This window comes from Echinococcus granulosus (assembly GCF_000524195.1).
Source record: "Echinococcus granulosus chromosome Unknown EG_S00022, whole genome shotgun sequence".
In the NCBI taxonomy this organism is placed as follows: domain Eukaryota; kingdom Metazoa; phylum Platyhelminthes; class Cestoda; order Cyclophyllidea; family Taeniidae; genus Echinococcus; species Echinococcus granulosus.
In genome coordinates this window covers 513,715-538,734 of record NW_020170402.1, presented here as the reverse complement: position 1 = coordinate 538,734, position 25,020 = coordinate 513,715, and the positions used below count along the sequence as shown (strand labels likewise).

The following is a 25,020-nucleotide window of genomic DNA, read 5'->3' as shown; positions in this document are numbered from 1 at the left end:
ACCTCTGCGCTGAATATATATTCTACCCGAGTAGTGTCTTCTTTCGTCTTCAGGGAGTCTCGGGACGCTGCATAAGTGTCTGCTCTGCTAAGGGGCCAAAAAAGGCTGCTACTTATTCCAACGCGAGAAAGTTATTAATCATATCTTTTTACTCATCAGCACTAATTAAATACAAGTACAAGTTACGTATTTATATCTTGCAGCGAAATTTCTTTAAACAATGCCTTTAGTTTTAAAAAAAAATTATAATCAGTGCCTGACAAAAACTGGTATTTTTATTTTGCCATGTTTTTACATGGACAACTGAATTCGAGTATACAGCAATACAGTAGCCAATCAAAATCGAGGATGCGAGTGTGTCACCATAAAAATTTGCAGTTTGACCTGCAAACGTCATATTCTCTTTGATGGCATACTGTTTGCCGTAATACAGCAGATTCACAGTGCAATATCGCTCCTTCTGGTTCGTCATTTTTCCCCTCTTTTTTTTACTAAAACGCTGTAGTGATGGTGGTTTTTGTGTCATTTTGCTGTTTTTAAGGTTCGAGAGACCCCGAAAATTGCATCTCTTGCATTTATTTATGGCTTGCTGTTGCCATTTGATTCCAAATTCGATCATTAGCTTTCCCCAAAAGTCATTTTTAACATTGTAGATCCAAATTCACCGGTGTACTTGTGTAAGGTTACTTAAGGTGAATCCACAACTTCTTTAACTGTACCTAAACGCTAGAACAGTAGATGAGTTAAAGTGATTCCGCGTTTAAATTTCCTGACTCATCAGACATGTATGAAACCTGTGCCTTTGAAGCGGCTCCACCAGCGTCAAAGTTGCCGTAAGCTCTGCCGAAAAATGACAAACCCAACCGCTATCTAACTACCCTCTGTGTATGTAAAAGGCTTTCGCGATCTTAACCCATGGCTTCGTGCAATTGGTTTCTTAACTTCCTTTGAATTGCAGCTGTGACTCCACAAAGGTGTTCACTTCTGAATGTTTTTTTTTACTCGAATGTGGTAAATGCATATGGTAATCACTGAACTGTTGCCAGGATGTATGATTTTGTTTTCAGGCGACTGAAAATGGATGACATCACCGTGCCATCAGCATTATCACTCCACCCAGGCAATGGTGGTAAGGCTGAATGCAGAAAACGGTACGGGCCTGTGGGTGAGTCTCGGTCACGCTTGGCACAGGCACGCCTTGTGCTGTCCCGACAGGCTTCCTTTGATGTCGGCGGTTGTGCTGCTGATGCAGTGGACACATCTCCGCCCAATTCTCTGGTGCGTTTCAGATCTGTTCTTTTTTGCCTGTCAAAGTTGTCGCATAAAATGCATTCCCTTATCTGAAAATCAAGTTTAAAGCTTGATGTTTTCCTATTTCGTATTCTTGTTGGTAATTTGGTAATACCTTAGAATAAGTCTTGCTCAATAGGGTATTTTTCCAGAACCGATCTCTTTGTTTCACAGAAAGCCGCTTTCAGCAATTAATTATGGGCGAAACCTATTGTTGCATTCGCCTGGAAGTGTTTTTATGAATAACATTTTAGTTTGGCTAGCGCATGATTTCAGGAAGTCTCATCCTGTATAATAGGTAGTTGTCAACGTGATTGTGGCAAGTAGATAACATTTGAAAGGATCACGGTTAGTTTCTGTCGTCAAAATGTCTAGTATCTCAAACCATAACTAAAATCAATTGAATTTGTTTAAGCTTCCCTATTGACTGATGATTCCTCAATAGGTTGTGTGTTGAACTGATGGTTGTTCGAAGAAACTTGATATTCCGAATGCCGCTGGTAACCTGTATCTTATCTCGAATCAGTATATTTGCATCCTTCAATAGACTGCCTCTTTTGAGTGGCAGCTCAAAGACAAGGTGATGTATTTTGGTCATATTGACGGTACCCAAGCCTGATTACATTGTTTATCTTCGTCATGGCATCTGCATGTGCCCTTGTGTAATTGGTTCGCTTGCCTAGGAATTACACCTATTTTTGGGTGATAGATTATTCTCAATGGGTTGCACGCTATACAGATATGGCAGCTAAGAGAGATGTGACATTTTTAGTGTAAACAGTCAGCTCATCAGCTAAGTAGATATGCCTATCACTTATCATGATAGTCCATCCTGAAGAGTACTAAGTCTGCGTTTTATTCTTTTTAGATATTTTTAATAGACTGCATGTTGAGTAGTTTGATTAGTTTTACCGGTTCTCAAATCCAGGGCACGTATCTTCCCTCTTAAAAGCGATATGCAGGATCTTCGTTCTCAAGTTTTTTGCCTCACCGAAATGGTATTTGCTTAAATCGAGTCACCTGGAAGCTGCACACATAGTTCTGAAACTTCAATTTCTCCTTGGCCATCCTTCTCTCATTTATGTGTATCAAAAAACCCATAACACTGCAATTCTCCGGATGCGGGTAGAGCCTTTTCACCATGAGGCCTGCTAGAGTCATGTCAAATTTCTAAAAATATTCCGTGAGTCACTCCGGTAGAAGATAAAAGTGCAGAAATTGAGATTCTTTAATACCGGCTGAGTTGTGTGCTTTTAAAGGCACCGTTCAACTTTTGAATCTTTACCCCGTATTCTTAAAACAGTCAGATCAACTCTAACTGTTGTACCACTAGCGTGGGTACGGCGAACTGGCTAACGTCAAGAAGAGGATTCCTTATTCGACGAATTTGCCGCTATCATCTCATATATGTGATGTTCAGGTCTTTTTACCGGACCCCTCATGTCGCCCACACACGGCTTGCGTGTTCATGGTAGTGACGTATTGACAGAGATTAATACAAAATACATGTGGAGCATTCGTAGTCTAGCGGTGGCTGCGTCTTTGGGCAACTGCTGAATTGTTCAGTTTAGTAGAACAAGCGAATATTTGAGCTTTAGTAGTAGTTGGTGTTTTTTTTTCCGGGCATGTTAAAACTTCATCCTCTTTCCTCGTTATCGCCTTCTCCGGTAAGAATAAGACTCCTTTATTCTAGGACGCGTCACGCTATGCATGCATGAGCCAGCCTAGGCTTCCTACTGCTTACTCTGCCATCAAACTACATGTGCACACGCAGTAGGGTAATTAATAATCCAAAAAGGCGCCTATTTTTATCTCAGTCATGCATGAATATGCCCGCAAGCATATGTCCCGCACACCGAGTCCGAGAGGTAGGCTACGTATCTGAGTGTTACCCCCAGTAATGTCTGCCGGCTTACATAGCATCGCTATTTTCGGAAACACGGGCCTCCTATGCAGTAAATGCCAACTGCGATAGTGAAGGCCAACTTTTGGCGGGATGATAGAATGAATCAGATCAGTGTGGTTGTAGCAGTGGGATTTTGTCACCTTATTACGAACGTGAACCGCAGTGTTTGGTACCTTCCCATATCTTCTCCGTCTGGAGCCTTTCGAACCGATGCAATCCCAAGTTGTGTTTGTTGAGAGGTTAGGGAAATAAATGAATTTAGAATTTTCGGGTCTAGTGAGTGGCTTTGCCTTGAAAACAATCTAGCCAGCCAGTGATCCACTTGGGGATGTGCAGGATGGGGATTAAGATGGTAAGTCATGGTGGTGTCTAAGGCTTTCATCGTCTTAAAACCTCCAATTGCGCACTCATTTTCTGGCTTTCCATTTGAATAAAAAAGAGGAGTGTTAACTTTTGATTAGGGGTATGACTTTTCCAGCACGGGGTTGTGTTGAAAGCACCTCAAGGCTATCAAGGGCATACTTAATTCGTGTATTTTGAGCTGATAAATTGTTAGTTGGCGGGCAGTGGGGATTATTCTTTTGTGTTGCTCGTGAAATGGGAAAGTTAGATATCTCCATTACCTTGAGCAGGACATTTGAATCTGGAATGTGTCAGCTAGTCAGCTGCGAAGACATTTCGTTGTCGTTGCCTCAAGCGAGTTCTTTTGTCAAACTGTGGATGGGTAAGCTTTGTTATGGAAATAACTGATGTAGAAAATTCAAGTCTACCATTCCTTTTGATATCTAAAGTTTCAACTCTCCTAAAATCACCTCAATTGTTAGTGTTTCGTCTTTTTTTTCATGTCGAAGGCAAGAGTTCGTTTGAAAATATAAATAGCAAGCCATTGACTGCAGTACGTCATGAACGTCCATGAACGGGCAAGTTATTGACCGTTGTTTCCCTTTCCTTCTGGTCTTGAATGAAGAGGGCTGCGAGTTTTAGCCTTACTCATGGAATGTTTGACCGTACTAAGTACCCTGTTGCCCAAATTTAAAATCTCTATTAGTTCCACTTTACTGTTTAAGTCTTCTGAGTGCATACTGTAGATAGGCGGGTTCCTTCGCAGAACAAACAAATGCAGAATCAGGCTCTTCAAATGGTAGCCTGAGAAGTAGCCTTTTTAGCATAGAGGTGCCAGTCTGGCTTACAAATGGGTCCTCCACATGCCAGACCTGAGTTCAATGACTTCAATGGTTGGTGATAGTAAAATTAAGCTGGATTTGTCTTTGGTGGAAAGTTATGAATACGCCCATAGTGAATTATAGTCATCGCTTTAAAGCTAACCGATGCAACAGAGATGAGCCTTTACTCCTCCGTCTGACTTTGATAATTCTCCTTCATGAGAAATGGTCTCCCACGAATGTATCGTAGAAATCCCATGTACCCAATCCATGTAAGTGTATGGCGGAAGAGGAGGAGGAGGCTCCCAAAACTACCCAGCTAACTGAGGTAGAAGGCAGTTTTTGAACTATGGTGTGCGCCAACCCTTAGTGTCACACGCAATGCACGCACGTTCTCGTGCCCATACTTGTGTTGCAAATTGCTAGGACCCAATTATTCACTCTCCGTGGTCTATGTTTAGCACACATATACGCACACGCTCATGCTACGCCAGCCCGTGTGCGTACACGTACACTCTCAGTTGAGATAAGACCGGAATTTAGAAATCATGCATTTTCAGTGCTTTTGCGACGGAGGCGATCGTGTTTGTTGCGCCTAAGTCATCCCTCTGGGTGTTATAAGGCAATCCTGTAGGGAAGTCAGGCCTTGAAAAGTGAATAGAGATACCGAGAGACTAGTAGGAGGGCGAGAAGGCCAAAATGTTTGAGACTGGAAAAGTTCGCGTAAATAATCCAGTGAATGTTTCTTCTGTCACGGTCCCCCTCTTCCTTTGAGCGCCGTCTTTGGCGCCCTTTATGATCAGTCTACGGCTTCCTCCATCACATCAATAGTCGGCTTTATTCACACAACCCATGAGGCAGGTGTGGAGACCGTACGATGATTTTTCATCACGACATGCAAACGTGGAGTGTTATGTTTTGTACTACTAGTCCCTCTTCCATGGCGGACCCATTTTGTATGTCTATCGCTGTCTGCTTAAAGTAGCCTCTGGGAGCTACGCTGTGTGCAATTTTTATCATTTTTGACTTTTTGGTGCCCAGCTGTATCCGCATTTTAGGGCTTCTCTTAATGCCTGAAGGCGTGAAATCTTTTTATCACGCTCATAAGTTAGTACTTGAGTGTAAATACTGCATGAAGATCTTGTACGGCGATCTTAAGTAGTTCACATCTGGTCTGAATTTATTAGCCCTGGCGCAGAATACGACTCTATCTCCGCAGATTTGGTTATGCTCTGCTGACTCTGTGATTAGTCAGCAGAATTGTAGGTGATGTTGTCTTTTTCCATTGGATTCTCTTTCTTCAACCACCATTCCATCCCATAATTCGCCCATAAAGGCCCAGTGATATAGGAGTGAAGAACTAGGTTTATTATAAACTAGCACATGGCCTGGGTGAATAGCTTGGGTAGCGTGAGTAGGCTCCTAATTCACTTGGGTGAATGTCGTCATTTTTAGTCAATGGATGAGACGGACCATGGGTTGCAGCAGAGCCCAAGAGTCCCCTTAGAGAGTACCACCGCAGCCACATCTATTCGTCTTCAGAGAGCGAATTCTTCCTACGCTTCGACTACTATGTCGCCGTCTAATCTCCTGTCCAATGGTTCACCCAAAAAGATTAGCTCTCAACAGGTCCGCCAACGTTTGAAAGAACACCTTTTGAGTCGACGTGTGATGAGTGTGGAGGCTTCGTGGAGTGTTGGGGGAGGCGGAGCCAGTATGGATGTTTCCACTGCTCTTGCTGCCTCCTCGGCGTCGCCTCAACCACGTATCAGTCTGAGACACTTCTCCCGCTCCTTTGATTCAAATCGTACGCCTTCTTCACCTTCCCCACCGCCGTCTTTGTCGCACACTGAGACCTCCGCTCCACGTCCATCTTCGCCATCCTCTCTGCCGCGCAAACGCGCTGCCTATCACCGCTCTACAACGTTGTCACTGGATTCGACCATCAAACTGCCAACCACCACTTCCTCAGTCTCCGAAGTTGCTCTTGCTACACGTAACAACGTTTGGCGCGAGGGTAAACCACCCGCCCACTACCAACAGTCTTCTCTTGGTAGGCAGTCTTCAATCAACAATTTACTCCGAAACGGCATTTGGTTCCTACCTTCCCTATACTCGTAATTTTAGGCGGTTGTTTCGTGGCATATATAACAGGGCCGTCCAGTTACAACCCCCAGATGGCACACGTCCGTTCAGATGACTTTTCCAAAGGTTTAGTGGGTTCTAGCGCCCCAGCAGCCGTGGCAGTGGAGATGCCGCTCGATTTGACTACCGCTCCTGTTGCCGCTTCTTCAGGTGAATCGTTACGACGTCTGGCTAGCGATTGTCCCCACCAGCGACAGGTGCCGGCTGCTGGTGGTGGTGCTTCTGTTGGAGATATATCGCTCCTTATGCAACAATTCGAGGCGCTTCGGGTAAGTAGATGTGTCATTATCTTGTCACATATCCACTATCAACGGCATATACTTGTAAAATGCGTTCTTTGATTGTTTATGATGACTATGGTATGTTGATTTCCCTATGACATGATCCACCTGCCATATGGGAAAGACCTGAGCTGACATTTTTGGGTGCTGGACAAAGGCAAGCTGCAAATGGCCTTGGTTGCGAGTGCGTTACAAATTGATTCCGAATCAGCGATAGAGTTTGGCTTGATCTCCATCCTAACAATGTCAACTAGCCATTTGAGGCAAACTGAAACAGACAAGTTCTGGGTGATATGATGGTAATTTAAAACTCTGACAGTGGATTGGACATCTCTGTTGCTAGGTTAACTACTATTCAGAGCTTCGATTCGGGATCGGACTTTCATGTTCCGACTACCAGGGTTTATCAAATTCTGTCAGCGATAAGCATTGAAAGTCAGCTAAGTCTTGAAGGGCGGACAACACTTCTGGTCCACCGTCTTAGGTGTATTTGCACTTTGTTTTACCCTTCAAATAAACATTATAAAGCTCAGCCAGCTGGACAATAGCTCGTCTGTTAAAAGTAACTACGATTGTGAAAAGGAGGGGACTGTTTGCAGTAAAACCTTGATTTAAGGCATACTGTTGTGGTTAGGACACTTTCTGCTGACTTTGGCCGCACGTTGCCAGATTTTGAGAGCTATAATAATGTAAATTACGTCCTTGATTCTCCTCCGAAAGGTCTCATAAATGCTAATTCATTTTTTATTTGAAATACTAAGAAAATGGGAGGACAAACCAGTCCTATTTGATATGACTTGAGGTACATTTTTGACAACTTTTTTGCTAGCTGTCAAAATGGGAGATTTATCAAAACTTCTGGCTATCGCTCGTGCTCTTTGAATGTCAAAAGCAACTAAATTTGCCTGATCAATTTCTCCTACAGCTAACCTATGTCCCTCAGAAAACAGATTTAATGTTACTGCATAAAGCCAAGTCGGGTCATTTTATCCGCTAACTACTACCGAATGCGTGTGTATGTGAAATGACATCTCAAGATGCATCTCAGCGCAAGCACACAACTGCTAAATGGTCTTTGACAGTAGAACTTAATGACATTGATCACAGAGCAGTAGTCTGTGTGGTGCTAGGCTTGTCTGTGAGTGCTGCAATTGTAATTCTTCAATTTTCGGCATGCAAGTCACTATTAACTAGGCAAAAGTCTTACCACTAAGTAAATGAATTTGAAACGCCGAAAATCTCCCTTTTATGCCCCATTCTGTCACAATAAAACAGCGTCTGCTGCTTCAATTCACCCGGCTAACCCTGTTTCCTTATTGGTTAACCATTCGAGAGGGGTCAACTTTACCTTTATGCCAGTCATTTTAATGCAGCACTTAAAAAGGTCTCAGGGTCTGGTCAAATAGGGAAACTATTATTTTCTACATGGGGTACTAGGTCTCCGAGCCATAAACAATTTACCTAGCTATAACGATGACGATATTAGATCGACCGAGCAAACATTCGTTATTAATGGTTAAAATTTATTTAAAAGCTTTTCTCCCTTTTACGTCGTTATCGTCTTTGATCACGAACTCTAATTTCGATTCGGTGGATTGCCATTAGTTCTAACAGCAAACTAGTTAGACTGCAGGGGCCTTTTACAAATCTAATTGAGGATTTATCAAAGGCTTTGGACACCCTCTGATAGATATTATTTCAGTCTCTGAAACAAAGGAACGCGATAGGCACCTTCATCGTCGCGATCTGCCATTTCTCCTACCGACTGACAAAGCTAGCCTTCCTCCTCTAATATGTCCAAAATTGTGGCTAACACATCTACTTATTCCCTTACCGAGACGATTTTGTGCTTTTGCTCCGTTGGAATGTCGGTGCGTCTAGAGTAGGCGGGAATGTTTCTTTACGTCTGCAAGTAAACGTTTTTGTCCATTAAGGGACGAATCGGTGTTGACGTAAACAAGTTTATTTCCGTTTTCATTAAAGGCAGACTGAATCCCACCAGTTTCGCACTGCAGGCTTACATTCTTAACGTTACGCTTCTATTGCCGTCTAGCTGAATGTAACACAGACATGCTTTCTATTGAACCTTGTCCGCGGTACTCCCGGTGGTTTTTTTAATGGAAAGAGAAATAATGCCAATTAAACCGAACTCCATTAGCCTCACCTCGACACCGCCCTCGTCGCTTATGATTGTCGAATCGAATTCGCTATACCTATTCAGTGACGCTGTAGCTTTTGATATAACGGTTCTTCCCGGCAGTTTGGAAATGAAGACCGCTGAGGGTCATCAGATGTGGCAAAGGGGAGGGTTCTTTATTTCTTCCTCCCTAGCAGTAGTGACGAAGGCAGGGATGGGGAAGAACCCTTTTTTGGCCTTTTATAGAATCCCTCTATCAAAGACTTGGTTCCTTCAAAAGTTGGTGACAACTCCCCACAAGGAACCGAGACTTATGTGGGGCCGTCTGCATACCAATGGTTGGGGGAGGAGGGAGATAGAAGAGTAAAGTCTCGTTCTACCGAAGTTTGTACACTAAGTACCATTAGTTTGATAACATTAGCTTGGAACCCTGAAGACCAAGGCTGCTTTGTGCAAACAATCAGATTATACTTTTGGCTTTGGAGCATGTGTTGTATCTTAATGCTTGGGTGTCATCTTAAAAATGACGTGCTTTCTGTTGCGATTCGGCCTCGATGTTCCCAATTATTTTGCCTCGTGGCAAGAGGCAATAAGGTTACGCGGAATAAAACTAACTTTTTTACCTTTATTGTTTTGTCTCTCGTGATTATTGAGGTCATCATAGCTATATACACTCTTTTGGGGTTTGCGGTATGTTTAATATTTCTTTCCTCTTAAAATGGCTCTTTCTTTGCTCTATGGAAAGGTTAAATATTCTAAAAGAATCAGAGTTCTTTAAATGCAACCGAGGTTAACGATAAGGTGGGATAGCAAAAGGGGGAAAATGTAAACCAAATGCCTGAACTCTCATTATTTGTTCGAACAATGCCTCTGTTATAAAGTTATTCAATGTTTACTCCTCTAAATAAAACGGGAATGTGGGTTTAAGTAGGCTAGGACTTATGGGCCTATTTGATCGTGACAAAGGGAGGGAGATGCGACTTTATTGATGTACCTTTCCTCCCTTCAGGACGTCTTGGGTGTTACTCTGTCGGAGAGCAAACTCCTTTGAAGGAGTCGAGGACTCTACTTGACAACAATGAGGATTGCCGACTGGGGCAAGAGAGTTCGTCGTGTAGATTCTTCGTAAGATCATCATAGCACAGACTCGTGAGGATCACTAGCTATAGCAAGAGGGAACGAAATAACTGGAGATCTTGAGGTGGTAGCTAACGGCCTTTCTTTTTCATTGAATAACTCTGCATATGATCTTTCAAGGTATCAGTTTCTGTAGGTATGCTAGAAGACCAAATCACCTGTAATTACTGACTGGCGCGGGGGGAGGTGTGGGGAAAGCGGGTTATAAATAGGGAAGGAGTACAAATGGATGTTAATGGCCTAATTTATCTTCAACTTTCACCCCTCTTCAGAATACCCCAGTGCCGAAGCAGTTGCCCGTCTTCAATCCCATATCGCTCTCTGCCCCGCCGCCAGCTGCGACGGCAACCACCGCCGCCGCCTCAACCACACTGTCAGATTTGCAGCAGACGGCAGCCTCTCTTGTCTCCTCCCTCACCTCCCTCTGTCGACCCCAACCGGTGGGTGGCAGCGGCACCCCATCGCAACTCAACCTCCTCACTACCTCCTTGTTCCATCCCCACCTCAGTAAGGCATTTTTTAATGCTGTTTTTGGCCCTACCGGTGCTTCGCATACTTCTTTTTTGAGGTGTTCTCTTCGTCTTCTTTCATGTGGTCTTGTTTAGGATAAATTTCAACTCCATGTCTGGTGATGGGCGCTTCTTGAACCACCTATGTATGTTTTGAATTCATGGATCCATATTAGCGACCTAGTAATATCCTCTTGTCTCGCGGCTTCGCATTAAGAATGGAGCATGATGATTTCCATTCGCTTTTAATTTAAATTGCCAAGTTGATGAGAACTTTTTAATCCAAGCGGAACTTGTGGCTTTTCGGAGCCAGGAAGAGTTTTCCAACCTATCCCAGTGTGAAAGCTAGGAAGCACGGTAGCAGTTGGGTACTTTCTGTCTTTTTTTTCACAGTGCTTGATTGAAAAGCGATAAAGCTACAGTTAAACTCTAGGTCAGCGCCCCTAAAAATGCTTTTTGTGTGGTCGAAAGTTATGTGATAGTAATGGGATTAGGTGGTACTGTAGCAGCGGCTTTCAATTACAATAAGATGACTACCAAATTTGATAGCTCCATTTGTCACTGTCACCGTAATTTATCGAGCGCAATTCGTATGCAAATCGCTTTTTTGGAGAGACACTTGTCTGAAGTATTTTCCTGGAGTTTTGTTCTAATTTCGTTAAATTTTTGGACCTCATTTTCCCCAATCGGTGCGAGTTAATCTTTAATCTTAGTGATACGGAGAAAGGTCTCAAATCTTCACGCTTTACCCATCTTTTACCGCTTTCTAACTGCAGTACTGGCCATGATGTAAACCTTGAGATTGGGGCGGTGGTTGTTCTACTGCGAGCCTCTGTCATTTCAGTCAGACCCGTAACTAGGGAGTCTATTTGGATGCAAGCAGTAGCGATGGCTTTACAATCAGGTACATCCTACTTTTAACGCTTGGGTTATCCCTAAAGGCAATGTGATAAGGCGCTTGATTTTGGAAGTAGCCATGTTGTAGACGCGGAGAGCGTGGACCGTAAAAACTCCATCTTGGGGCAATCTCTCCTTGCGTGTGGGCATCCCCTATTAATAGGCACTTATTACCTGTGTTCGCTAACGTCACTCTAAGTTTAATCTCTGCTCTGGTAATCGATGCATCATTCATCCACTTCCTTATTCGTTCTCTCTTTTATTCAACTTTTGTGATAAGCAAGTGCGTGGATTGTGGTGGTGATGATGATACTAACGTACGCAGTTGATCCATAAGTCGAATTGCAAATAGGCGTGTTTCAAATTTTACAACATACGGCTTTGCATCCTACTATGCTTATGAGCTCATGATGAATGTTGGATGGGCTACGAACTTATTCAATTTCTATATCGGGTGGTGATCAGTGTTGCGGTATCAGACTATTTATCTACACAATCAGTGCATTCAAGAGCATATGCTAATACGGCTCCTCGAATATGTATCCCCATTTACTGTGTCGAACTCGAAATTGTTGGCTTAGTTTCGGTGGTGCTTCCATTCCGGACCTCTACAGACTTTATCGTCTGTGAATTGCTCTCCAGTTAACGAAATCGAGACCCACTGCTGTTCATATATGTCGCCGTATCATTTTCAAAATCGTAATAAGGTGTGCGCCATTCCAAAAGAGACTAGAGAATTAAAGGACATCAGGCATGGGTATAAGCCCATAGTTCCAAGGTGCTTCCGAAACTGGATTGAGGGGAGAATTCGTGTTGCTAAATTTAAGATGAATGTTTGGATTCAAGTGTCAAATATTGACGTAATTTCGATGGTCCTTCAATTAGTAAGCCTCCGAAGATTGCCACCTGTTAATTACTAGCCAGTCAAAGAAAACAAGACGTCAAGCACCACCGTCTAACAGTGCCGATTCCGGCTGCGGTAGTTTCTAGCCCATCGCCACAGCAGTCATTTAGCACCTTGAATGAAAACGCACAAGAGGCAAATTTTCCATACAACAGTCATTCACAAATATTTGCCTTTTCTGGAGATTAGCACCGAGACATCTCCGGTTTCGATCAGTACATTGGGTTGTCTCAAAATGGTTCATTACTGAAAAGTGTGGCGAAGCCTTCCTGATATTAATCTAACGCTGTATGAATGTATCAGTAGGGAACTATGCAAAAGGTGATGTACTTGGTATTCCTGAAAATCTAATAGCTCTTTTCTTTGGTAAAATCAAGAATCCCGGCCTGACCTTAAACCTTTTTCCAATCTCTTCTCAACAGGCACGCAGGTGAGTCAGAATCTACATGAGACGCAGGAGACACTGGCTGCACTGACTCTGGGCGGCCCGCAGGAGGAGACAGTGAGGCCCTCTACGGTTGTGTCTACCACGCCAGCTACAGTGACGACAACGCCGATGCCGACGGCGCACGAATTCCTGCGTGGTGCGCTGGAACGCGCCTACGATGAGCTCTTAAGGCATTGGAACGGTCTCTCACCTGTCCTTTCTTGGCCCACCACCGGCAGTAAACGAACTGGCGAATCTTTAGCCTCCAATGAGTATGTTTGACTTAGCTTGTTAGGTGTAAAATACCTGCTATGGCTAGAGCGAAAATTCCCTTTCTCGTATAAGACTGTTGTATGGTGGTAGCTTGGAGGGTCAAATGTAGGTAGTGGGTCCATTTTCGTTGTGGTGAACTCTTTTAAAATCTCAAAAAGTACGTTTTGGGGGACCGATGCTACTATCGAATTGATGGATAGTTATGGACTGAAACGGAAACATACACTTTGAAATTTGAGCTGCTGAATGGAGGACTGACGAGACACTAAACACCAAGTTGATTGGATCCTTCTTTGAAACTCGAGAGCCGGGCATTTGAGGCCAGTTTGTCTCGTTCCCTATCGGTTGGGAGGGTGGAGAGGTCATCTGCTTTTAGTTCATTAGTTGGTATCATGCTATCCCAAAAACACACTGTGGTTTGCTTTCATTGTCCTTCGAAGTAAACGAAGCACTTGAGACGTAGACAATGTAACAAAAAATTTATTGCATGAGGTTCTATGGAATGTAAACACTTGAAACGGGCTTGCCAGATTGGTCTTTTGGTCCCTCTATTAGCTAATAGAGAATTTGAATCCAGTCAAAAATCGTGGTAAGAACTCACAGGTCACTCATCTCGGTCCAAGTAATTTAATCTCAGCTCGTTAGTTTCTTGAGTGAAACACGTGCGCTTGATCACGGCGTCACACTACTGGCAGGCGTGACAAAGTTATCCTTTCATCTATCAGCCGCCTCGTTCGTTGTCGGAATTTGCGCCAACTCTCGGTTGCTTACCGGAAACGGTAGAACTGTGACAGCAAATCGCAATACGCCGCTAGTCAAGACCACTTCACACAAGCAAGCTAGGCTTACACGCGACTGAATACTCCTTTGATCAATGGCTGTCAATTACTGCTTTCATCGTTGTGTGCTTGTTGAGTTGCAATGGCAGAGTCGATTCAGTGCTCGTTTTTCCTCCATAGCAAAATATCGGTAAAGAGATTTACCAAAACTTCTCAAATTTAGTCACATTTGATTAGTTTTAGGAGTGTGAGATTTATCTACTAAGGTGGTTTTACATGCCCCACTTTTGTCGTACTTAAAAATTGGAATGGAATGACTTTCTATATTTAGAGTGGTCCAGTTGCTGAAAGTTAAATAAATCTAGTCGTACTTGATGCTTTTAATGAATACGGCAGGTGCGTGGCCGTTTTTGACCTGAAATTTCCATTTGATCTGCGTAATTTGGTTATCAACGTCATGAATTCATTTAACTGCTTTATTCCATAGAATTTTTTGCGATATTGAGGTATCAAGATGTTTTTCACGACATCGATATGCTACGACATTGAGGACTCCTGATTAATCGGTACTGTTGGAGTAATTACCACGTTTTATCTCGCTACTAACAACCACTTCATCAATCTCACCTGCTTTAAGGCCATCATCCACATCACTCATCACTATGATCTCTGTTGTGGTCTTCAATTGGACGGGTGGCTCATTTGTGATCAAATACCAACGGAGCAATGTGCTTAGTACAGATGTTGGTCGAATATCTGATATTTGACATTCATTAGTCTCTAATGTTATCTAAAAGTTTTTTTAATTATCCTACAGACCTTAGGAAGAGTATGAGACTGATAAGACTAAATAAATATCGTTCAACACACGTACACACCTATTCTTGCCCACAGGACAGCTCTCCTCTTCGACCCGGCTATGTTGTCCCATGTCTGCCTCTGCCCTCATGGGAATAACCCCCAGGTGCATCCAGAGCACCCACTGCGGATCATCTCTGTCCTCGAGCGGATTGCCAGCTCGCGACTCCAGATACCCCGCAGTTTGCTCTCCTCCACCTCTGTCACCGCCACTCCTAACCAAGAAGCTCATTTAGCACTGTCGGAGGACCTCCCTCTGGCCTTCTTCTGTCATTGGATGCGTGCACGCATGGCCACTAGAGTATGTGCCTATTCCTTCATCATCCCTGTCATGCAAATTTATACGACTAACTAACAATCAATTAATAGCACCGAAATCTCTCCTTATCGATGGCCCTCAAATAACCCTCCAAACAGACTTTCTGCGGTAGCAATAAATGAGATCGGTTAATTGAGTGGATAAGGTAGGACCTCGAAGAGCAGCTGTAATTGCCACAACAAAAGGCATATTATTGCCCAACCTGTTTTCCTCATTTTCGCTTAGAATCACCCAAACTCGACGTGATTGATTCCTTAAAAATTGCATCCCTTCACCCCTTGTTACCATCACATGATGGCGTCACCATCACCACTGCTACTCGCGGCTTGGCTCGGCTCGGCTCAGCTCAGCTCAGCTCACTACATTCTCTTGGCTAGGATGAGTTAATTACGCCATAAAATTTATATGCGGCTTTTGAAATATGGAGTGTAACGGCGACTAGGAAAAGTGTTACTTGTGTTTCCCAAGCGTAGATTTGGAGCAGGAAGTGTGAATTTTTACTTTGTGTGCGGGCGAACCCCCCGTTGTTCATTCGACGTACCCCTCTTTCTGGTAATGATGCCTTGTGGTGGATGTACCTAAACAGCAACCTTTAGTTTTTCGCTTTCTTATATTGCCTGATTTCATCGGAACTGACTTTCTCTTTGCGGAGGTTAATTGCGTAATCAAATCCACGTGACCTATAGCTGCCCATAGGTACATTTTAATGTACTGAGGGTGATAATGCTCTTTTGGGATGGTAGATTTTTCTGCAACCTATGTTTTGGCTCTTTTCCTCTCTTCGAAGTGAAGACGTAAGTAACCTAGAGTCTCGAAGGTGAGTCTGGGACTAAATGGGTGGGCGGGGGGAGGAGGAGCACACGTTTGCCACCACCGCAAATTCTGGGATGGGCTGTTTTAAACTACCACCATGCAGCACCACTAACTAAACGTGGTCTGTTTACGCCAAGACAAACTGCAGTGAAGTTCTTTTTTTGTGGCAAACAGAGAGAGGAGGCACGTGCTCACCCCTGCCCCCATTCACGTAACGTCTTGGTGTTTAGTCAAGAGTTCGTCATGCTACTTTGATGGGTTTCCAGCCACTTGATCAAACTTTGCAGTCTTGCTGTCTCCACTTAAACTGATGATGAGATACGGTGAAAATGACAGCCTTTTAGCAGCCTAGCTGAATGACATTAGGTGTGAGCAGCGCAGGGTTCCAAATGTCAGTTCAATTCCCTCACTGGGGAAGTGTGGTGAACCAAGTACTGCCCTGTAGGACGATTAGAACTAGTTAGCTAGTTTTCTCAGCGTTGTTGGAATTTTGTTTGTGCTAGATGGATGCGTAGTTACCTTCAGCTGTATTTCAGGGGTCCACTTGTCAAATTATTTTATGAGCTAACTTGATTAATACCAACTGAAAGTATTTATGGCACTGGTAATTTCACGGAAAATTTTCAGGGAAATTGAACTCGCATTTAATGGGGGTTAGATACCTACACCCAAAAATTCGGCACGTTTTTTCACCACAGAAGTTTGTCACGTATTATCAGTGATGAATTTTGGGGATTCCACTTCTAGTGACCTGACTTTTGTTTTGAACTCAGGTATCTCACGGGACCAAAATAAACCGTTAGAAGTTGATAAACGAAGTCCCTCCAAGGGATGACGGGAGTTCTTTAGACATTTTGAATCAAACCCAACGATCTCTTATGCCATCCTCTCGATTAATTTTCATTGATCAAATAATCCATGCAGCATTGTTCACTTCGGGTTCTGGCCTTCCAAGTCTCCAATTTGGAATGTTCAAAGTCAAAACCACATTTTATTTAATTATTCCCTTTACAGTCGGTCAAGTCAAAAATGGCTAATGTGGGATAAGGACTTGTCTCAAAACACCACTCTTTAAGGAAACCAGGGGCTTGGTACTTAATAGAGTAGTATAATTGGCAGATGGGAAGGTTCTGTGGCATCTACAGTCAGGTAGAAGAAGCAGCATGCTCGTCCACTCACCACTCGTCCAGAGCGAACCGCTCCAAGTCGAAGGAAGTGAGGGCGAAAAGTGTAAGGTGGTGACTTCCTTGTGTTTGGGTGTCAAAGTCTGGTGAGGTGTTTGCCAAATTTTTGCTGTAGGGCATCACTAGCAGTCAGTCGCACACGCACAATCCCCACGATTTCGCTGGTGAATATTATTTCGCTAGCCTCTTAGGAGTACACCGAATCCAGGCCAGCTTCGCTTTACAGAGGCGAACTTCATTTTCATCATTTTTATTATTCTTGTTTCAAATCTCCACTTGGGAGCAGGTGTTGGAAACACAACGAACTCTTTTCCTAGTCGCCGTTAAAGACAATACTTTAAAAGCCGCCTGAAAATTCGGTGGCGCAAATAACTTGCCATTGCTAAGAGACGGGCTGAATTGAGCTGAACCGTGCCAAGGTGCGTGCAGCGGTAGTGTTGGTGCCAGCGTCATGTGATGGCAATAACGGATGGAGGGACGTAGCTGTTAAACAGCCACATCGAGTTGGACTGGTGCAAAGCACAAATGAAAATAAGTTGGGTAATAGTCTCTCTTGCTTTGGCGATTGAAGTTTGCCTTTGAGGCCCTTCGTTATCCATCTTCAATTCTCCAATCCTGCTTACTGCTGCCTTAGGAAGCTCTTTTTCCTCAGAGTAGCAACACTGGTGTACATCGACGTAAAGAGCTCCCGGTGGTATTAATGGGTTGGTAGTCAGTTGTACAGGAATTCTCATGACAGGCCTGCAAAAAGTACATCACTGGATCTTCTCAGCAAGTGTAATCAAACTGCTTTTATCTAGGCATTAATTTGGATATCCACAGGTGCCCATTTGTTATCCAAAACCACTTGGAGGCAAGCTTTTTATTCAGTTATTTGCAAGGACCCCTTCTTAACCACGTGCGTGCTTTCCTAAGGGTTCTCCTATAGACATTCCATTCATATGCGCAGCTATAACTATATCAGGCTAAAGTTCGCTCTCTAGAACACTCGGTTTTTTTGTTTCACTGCTGAGAGAGCTCTATCCACTTTTGCAGGAGGAATTGGCCCTCTTCCACACTTCCGAACACATCGCTCGCTACTGTCCTGATTCCTCTTCCGACTATGGGGGAGACGAGAGGGCGGAGATAGAGGGCCTTGGGAGCATGACAGAACTCGTCATGGACGCGGAGACGTCAGTTAAGAAAGGAGACAGAAAATTGGCTACCTCCTCTTTGGCCACTCTCCATTGTGGTGGCATGGGTGTCGACTCGGACACCGTCTGGAATCCTGAGACTACCTCTAGGTCTGCTCGGCTTGCTGTTGGGCAGGTTCTCTGTCTTGCCCACAAGTTAGTCTCGTTCACACTACTTTTTCAACTTTGATTCACTTTCTAACGAACTTGCGCCCATCTTCCCATAGTCTCGCTTGCGGTCGTCTTAGAAACGGCTTCGCTCTGGTTCACCCTCCTGGCCATCACGCGGAGCCCGATCAGGCAATGGGTTTCTGTTACTTCAACTCTGTAGCCATCGCTGCGCTCTCGGTCCTGCAGAGTGGGTTGGCTAATCGAGTCCTCATCGTCGATTGGGACATTCACCATGGCAACGGGACGCAGTTCGCCGCAGACAAACACCCCGGTCTGCTCTACATCTCTCTGCACCGCTATGATCAAGGCACCTTCTTTCCTGGTACGGGCTCCTTCCAGCGTCACTGTCAGAGTGGTTACACCGTCAACATTCCTTGGGGATGCACTGATATTAGCCCTGTCGCTTCGGTTCGTCGTGAATCTTGGCGTCAAACAAAGATCACAAAGGCTGCCTCGTCAAATGATAGTGGGGTGCTGGAGGACTGCGCCCCTACAATGGTTGGCGGAATAGCGCAGAGCTGCACCTCTTCACCCGCCTCCTCCTCCGCTGGTTCGCTGGATGTGGGGCTGGCTCGATGTTCGGGTAGCGGAGGCAGTGGTGGAGAGACGTCAGGAACAGTGGGACTCTCTGACTCGGAGTATCTGGCTGCCTTTCGTAGTCTTGTGCTCCCTTTGGCCACTGAGTTTGCACCAGATGTGGTTCTGGTCTCTGCAGGGTTCGACGCAGCAGCTGGGCATGGGAGTGCTCTGGGTGGGTATGAAATATCTCCCGGAGCTTTCGCGTGGATGACGCGGCAGGTAATGTTTGTTTAACTCTTGCTGGATCCATCCACCATCCTGAACCCAGTTCCACGACTAAATGCTATCAGCCAGATGGGAACCTGATATCTTCGTCGAATCTTAAAGTTTCTCACATGGAAGCCCTAGCTTATTACAAAAAAATGCGATTCAGATGAACAAACATTCTTTCTGCCTTTCAGTGCATGTCTCTAGCTGGGGGAAGAGTTGGTCTGGTTCTTGAAGGTGGCTACGTTGCCTCGGTAACAGCCGACTGTGTCACCACTTGTCTGAATGCCCTCCTTCTCCCAAATCCACCACCCGCCGTGTTTGATGTCAATCCCTGTGGTAGTTGCCTTCAGCGTCTCGCCAGTCTGGATGACTGCATCACCGCCGCCAAGGCTTGGGTTGCACCCTCCGAACTCGCTCGGGCTCCACGGCCCGAGGCAGTGAAGACCCTTGTTGAAGTAGCCAACGTCCACGCCGCCAGCGGACGGTGGAAGTGCCTTACTACGCCCGATACCTCAGGCTTTGTGGACGTGGCTCTGTACGTTAAACCTCGAGGCGTTTTGGAGGTGTCGAATCTATAATAGATTTAGGATTTATTCTTTCTCTTGCAGATCCTTTAATAGAGCTATGGAGCAGGAGCGTGCGCGTCTCCTATCTTCTTCCACCACCACTACGTTGTCGACTATCTGGGGTACCCCCTCTAATCCCGACTCTACGTGATGCTGTCTGTATCATTGCTACTGATTTTGGTGTTAGTAGCACAAGTATTGCTTTCTCCTGTACATTGTGTTCATTCACCAATTCACAAGGTCGACTTGTCACTTGGATTGACCTTAATACTTTTTGACCCTTTAGTCTCTTTATTTCTTGCTCCCTCTCCACACATCTCTTACGAAAGCCTACTCACTCTCCTTTACTCCTTTTTTTTACTTCGTTATATTATTGTAACTTGGAAATGGTGTATTGGTATCACGTGCATACTTTCAAGAAAATGGCAATTTTTTGCAGCAAAATGGTAATCGTTTGCTGTTTTTTGTATTCGACAAGACTGTTGCCTAGATTTTATAAACCTAGGAAAATGACGTTTTCAGTTAGCAAATGGAGTAAGGGTGTTCTTAACCCCTTGAATGATTACGTGACAGTGTTCTGTGTTAAAACTTCCTTTAACTAGTTTGAAGACCTACGTTGGTATTCTGCCTACTGGGTAAGTACCTCAACAAACGATCCCTCTGGAGGTCGTTCAAGTTTTGTAGACCTTGCGTCTTACAACGGTTTCCGTGAATGCACCTTTTCCAGGCGCTGTGATTTGCCTGGTGCTTGTAGTTCCTCAAAACTTTCCCGAAGATGTGGTAAGTCACGTACTAGTGTGGAGAAAAATCTTGTTATTGTATGGAATAGGACTAGTTGACCAGAAGCTATGGCACGAAGATGGGTTCAGAACCGTGTAAATTGGAGAAACCATGACGTTAAGTACTTGCCTTCCTTACCAGGGCCTCACAAGCTGATTAATTACTACGAGTAAACTTTTTAATGGTCTTATGGAGTGTCAAATCCTCTCCTGTTCTCTCCTCTCCAGTTTGTTTCTCTTCGCTTAAATATCTTGCATTTTTGACCTAGGAGCCCAGACAAGAAGATCGGGGCGTCGCTTACATGTGACGCCGATAGCAAGCATGTTACTCTATCATTAAAAAACGTTTCTCAGATAGGGTGAAAAAAGAGGTATTTTTAAGATGTCTGTCAAAATATACATTGCATAGGCCCAAGTCAATCACGCAATCGCCGGCGCATTGGGTGATTCAATCCTTCTCAGCTTTGCTCCCGAAGTTTGTCTCCGTGACTGATGCTGATGCTGCTTCAAATTCAGCAACATTGTTGCATGACGCCTCCTGCCAACACTGCCACAACTAGCGCTCACTCCAGCACTCCCTAGAATCACTGCGATCTCCGATTCCACAAAGCTCCATGGGACACCGGGGCTCTCCGGTAGTGCACACATCTCTCCACTAGGGCAATGGAAGAGTCTACGTTTTTCCTTCGTTTTCTCCTCCTTTCTATTGTTTTTCTCCTCTGCACCCAATAAAGCAGCCTTGGCACAGGCAAAACAAAATCGGTGCTGCGAACGCACCGGACATTGGACGAAATGGCTTCCTTCCAACGCGGTACCGCAAGTTAAACAATGGGCTTGAATCCACTCGTCTTGGAGGTACGATACCGCTTCTTCTAGCTTGCACCAACATCCCCGTTGAGCCTCGATCTCCATCTCCGCTTCCGTTGCATCCATCCTCTCCAGCAACTTGGACACACCTCTTATCAGCTTGCCTGAAGCCGCAGGGTACTCGAAAAAGAGCCGATCTCGGACGGAGCAGGTAGTGTCGTGGGAAAGACCCACACATAATGCTGACCTTAATGAAGACTGACCTATTGATCGAACTGGAGCAGGAAATTTGAACTCTCGCTGATTATTGCGCTTTTGTTGTTGTCTCTGCTGATGGTTGTTATTAATCTGATTTTGTTGTAGAAATCTCATAGCCTCCATATAGAGCGCAATAATAGCTGGATAATGGTTTGACAGAAAAGGTTGGGCCTTCATGCCCTTTGACTTTTCTTCGCTTCGTAAAAGAGCATGTTTTTGTGCTCCCACCCATCGAATGACCTGTTCAATTCGATCAGCACCCTCATAGTTTACGCAGCCTCGACAGACAGGGACGGAGAAATCGAAGACAAGTGCCCAGGGGCTTCGTGGTAGTTCACAGAGAAAGCAGTAAATACGAATCTGGTTTTCCACTTTCAGCAATGCGGTCGAGGATGGTTGTCTTTCCCCTGTCATCAGTTGGGCGGATTGCGAAGCAAATGACTCGAGATGGTGGCTGCAGAGTGGTCGCAAGTGCTTCCACTCTTTAGATTGGCTGTCTGGTCTGCTTCGCCTGATTGGTTAGTCAATACTGCTCGGGTTCACTTACGGCTGACGTTTAAATTATTTTTTTTGTAAAACTGGTTTCAGTTTGATCACTAAGTTCTTGCAAATTGGAATTGTTTTATTTTCAAGTTGTTTGGTAGTATATTTGCCCATTTTTTCGATTAGGTATAAAACTTAATATCGGCTATTAAGATGGTGATTGGTTTTCCATCACGGTGAATTTCTTTTTGTTCCTGTCTTGGTGTCCTGGAGCTGGTATGAGACAGTATTCCTTAACCTAGGAAGAAGTAATTCCGGATGAAGATAATCTCTTCCTTAAGGTAATATACCGCCATGTTTAACACTTGGTAATTTTTTGGAGTTGTTGTTAATGAAGGTAAAGTGTTGGGTTTATAGTGAAGATGATGATATTTAAAGGGGCGAGAAAAAGACCGAGTCTCTATCTCTCACCTCCTGTGTATGTCTGACACGCAACCTCTATTGCGTGACTTGCAGTCATTGCGACGATGGAGTAGGGAGTGGAGGAAGAGGCTTACCGCAAGCTCTAATGCCTAACCACCGTTGGCATCTTCATAATCGTAAACATCAAAAGCAAGTATAAGAAGATGAATGCAAAATAGCCCTCAGCATTCCGTGACACCCAGGGTGCTCATTCTTTTTTCCCAGAAAGGCTTGGTCGCACCGTGTTCTTCTTTGGTGGCGGTTCTATTGAAGTGGTTGTAGGTTGCCTAGTCTTCGAATTAATGCACCTCGCAGGAATTTTCAAGGATTTTGAAATGAATCCCCATGCATGCCTTGAAAATTCAACAGTCACGGGGTGGATAGGATCTTTTGATAGTTAAAGCTGCACGGGCCCGTTTGGTCTCCCGCGTTTTCGCTATTCTTCCGGTAGCATAGCTCAATGGTCACAATTTTCCAGCCTTCCTGTACATTTGTTATTGGGATGCTTATGAAAACTTAAGTCCTAGAATAGTTCTAGGGTTTCGTCGAACACAGAAGTCAAAAACTATAGCAATGACAATATTTTATGGTGCAAGAAAGGTAGGTTTTTTGTAGGTGAAGTCTTTGCTAACAAATACTACTGTATGGTATATAAGTCCTTCTCCAAGCAAGGAATCGATCCTAAAACATGCTTAAGAAAACATGCGGATTTTCATGAATGAAATGAATGGATATTAACAAGAAAGTGTGATAGAAGGAATTCAACTGTGCCTCATTTATTCTTTGAAATTGGGACACTAGAAGACCCAGCTTTCATGGGCGAATAACGCGCGTTGAATTTCACTTAAAGTGTGATAATGGGAGGAGAACAAGCTTCTGAGAGTGGAAGTTGGGTGAGCCGCCACTCTAGTTTACACACACTTTGTGCCCGTTTTTTGCGTGATTCCGTGTCCTCCTGGCTGGTTGCTCGGTTGCATGCATGCATGTTTTGAAGGGGGAGAGAGTGAGAGAGGCCGATCATAAATTTCATTTAAAATTACACGCACTTGTGCTCGTTCGTTCTCGCAGGAAGCAGCCTTTGAAGGCTCGATTGTACATATAAATCAATCGGTCCAATCAATTTCGTGGCGCGTTGCATCGTGCCGCAAGTTTGCCCTTCCCTTTTCGTTTCTTGCCTTTTGAGAGTAGTTGTGCGTGATAGCATTAAATATTGCGCTGTGGCGTGTAGTTTCTGGCGTAAAACGCCCCACCGAGGAGGCGTTTTGAAATCTTCCGCCAGCCCTAGTCTGCGCTGCTATCACTCACATTCCACCGCCCCTCGCGGCAGCATCCCTTTGGCTGAAATGCCAATGCTCAGCCTGTAAGTAATATTCTTAGGCATTTTGGACTTGAATAACTCACCAAATGGCTTAAATTTCGGCACATCTTCAAAGTTTGCTGTTTGAGTTATTCCCAAGGATGCAGCTGTACTACTTTAACACCAGATTTGACCCGAAATATCATTCGGTCCTCCAAATTGATTGCCCCACGATGGGAATGTCGGGGTTCTGCCCATTTCACCTACACGACCGGCCTCCCGTCCGCCCTCAGCGCTTCCAGACTCACGCTTAGTCGAGTCCTCAGGGCTAATCTGGCGCTGTATTGGTGAGAGCACCGTAGAATGCTTCAACAACCCAAATGCATTTGGAGCGGGGCGTGCGCACACTAAAGGTCACCATTCCTGCGTTTTTATGCCTTGTTGAGCGACCTTGACCTTGTACCGTTTCACCTCTTGTTATCGTCCATTTAGGGGAAAATCAGTTAGAACGCGAAATTTAAATGAATTGTTTGAAGGTAGCTAATGGAGACTTCTAGAACAACGAAGCACAAACATCGAAAACAGCGCACTCATAATCGTGGTTTGTCAAATATGAAACCTACAAGCATTTTGACACTTCGATAGGTTGTTTGTAAATGAAAAGCGTTCTGGCAAAAATCTAGTAATTGAAGCGCGAATTCTTTGCACTTTAGGGCACCAGATAGTCCAATTCGAAACCTTCTTCTCCTTAAATACATGTCACAAGAAAACTTGTCTTAGAAACACTTAAGTTACCGCTGGATACCCCACAATGCGATATGCTGGGTCAACATCTTATCTCCCTTCAAGAGACTGGGGGTAAGGAATTTCCTCAACATTATTTTGTCTGCGATGACCTCACTTCTCACCTGCCAACAACAATTTAGCTAATTGGATGCTCTCCTTTTCCTTCTCCTTTAGACGCACAATAGTGGAGGAGGATTTGCGAAGTTATCAGATTGGGCTGGAGATGAGTAATAGACAATTGAGAGTTGCGTGTCCTCACAGAAACTGCGTAGATGTCAACGTCACCTCTCTAGCTCGCTCTAGCACACCCCAAATTGGCGAGGTCTGTGGCCTTAGAATGTGAGGTGAACTCAAAATGAAAACTTTTGAGTTGTTTTTAACCTGATTTTAAATATCTTATTTTAGAGTAATATTTAGTTAATTGATGG

The 25,020-nt window shown here is 44.3% G+C and overlaps 2 protein-coding genes across 2 annotated transcripts; one reads left to right on the top strand and one right to left on the bottom strand. All coding sequences in view use genetic code 11, as the record gives it.

Annotated features, from left to right (window-relative positions):
• Positions 1-783: 783 nt before the first annotated feature.
• Positions 784-19,871, top strand: EGR_03909 (Histone deacetylase 5; the record flags this gene model as incomplete). The annotated part of the gene is made up of 12 exons (XM_024493158.1): positions 784-833; positions 1,068-1,278; positions 5,815-6,412; positions 6,487-6,773; positions 9,169-9,306; positions 10,332-10,566; positions 12,792-13,068; positions 14,743-15,007; positions 18,058-18,350; positions 18,422-19,163; positions 19,346-19,689; positions 19,763-19,871. The coding sequence occupies 12 exons, from the start codon at positions 784-786 to the stop codon at positions 19,869-19,871; spliced, it is 3,549 nt and encodes a 1,182-aa protein (XP_024352430.1).
• Positions 19,872-20,919: 1,048 nt separating this feature from the next.
• On the bottom strand, positions 20,920-21,978 carry EGR_03908 (Interferon regulatory factor 2-binding protein 2-A; the record flags this gene model as incomplete). The annotated part of the gene is made up of 1 exon (XM_024493157.1): positions 20,920-21,978. One exon carries the CDS (start codon positions 21,976-21,978, stop codon positions 20,920-20,922), a length of 1,059 nt encoding a protein of 352 aa, XP_024352429.1.
• Between the last annotated feature and the right edge of the window lie 3,042 nt (positions 21,979-25,020).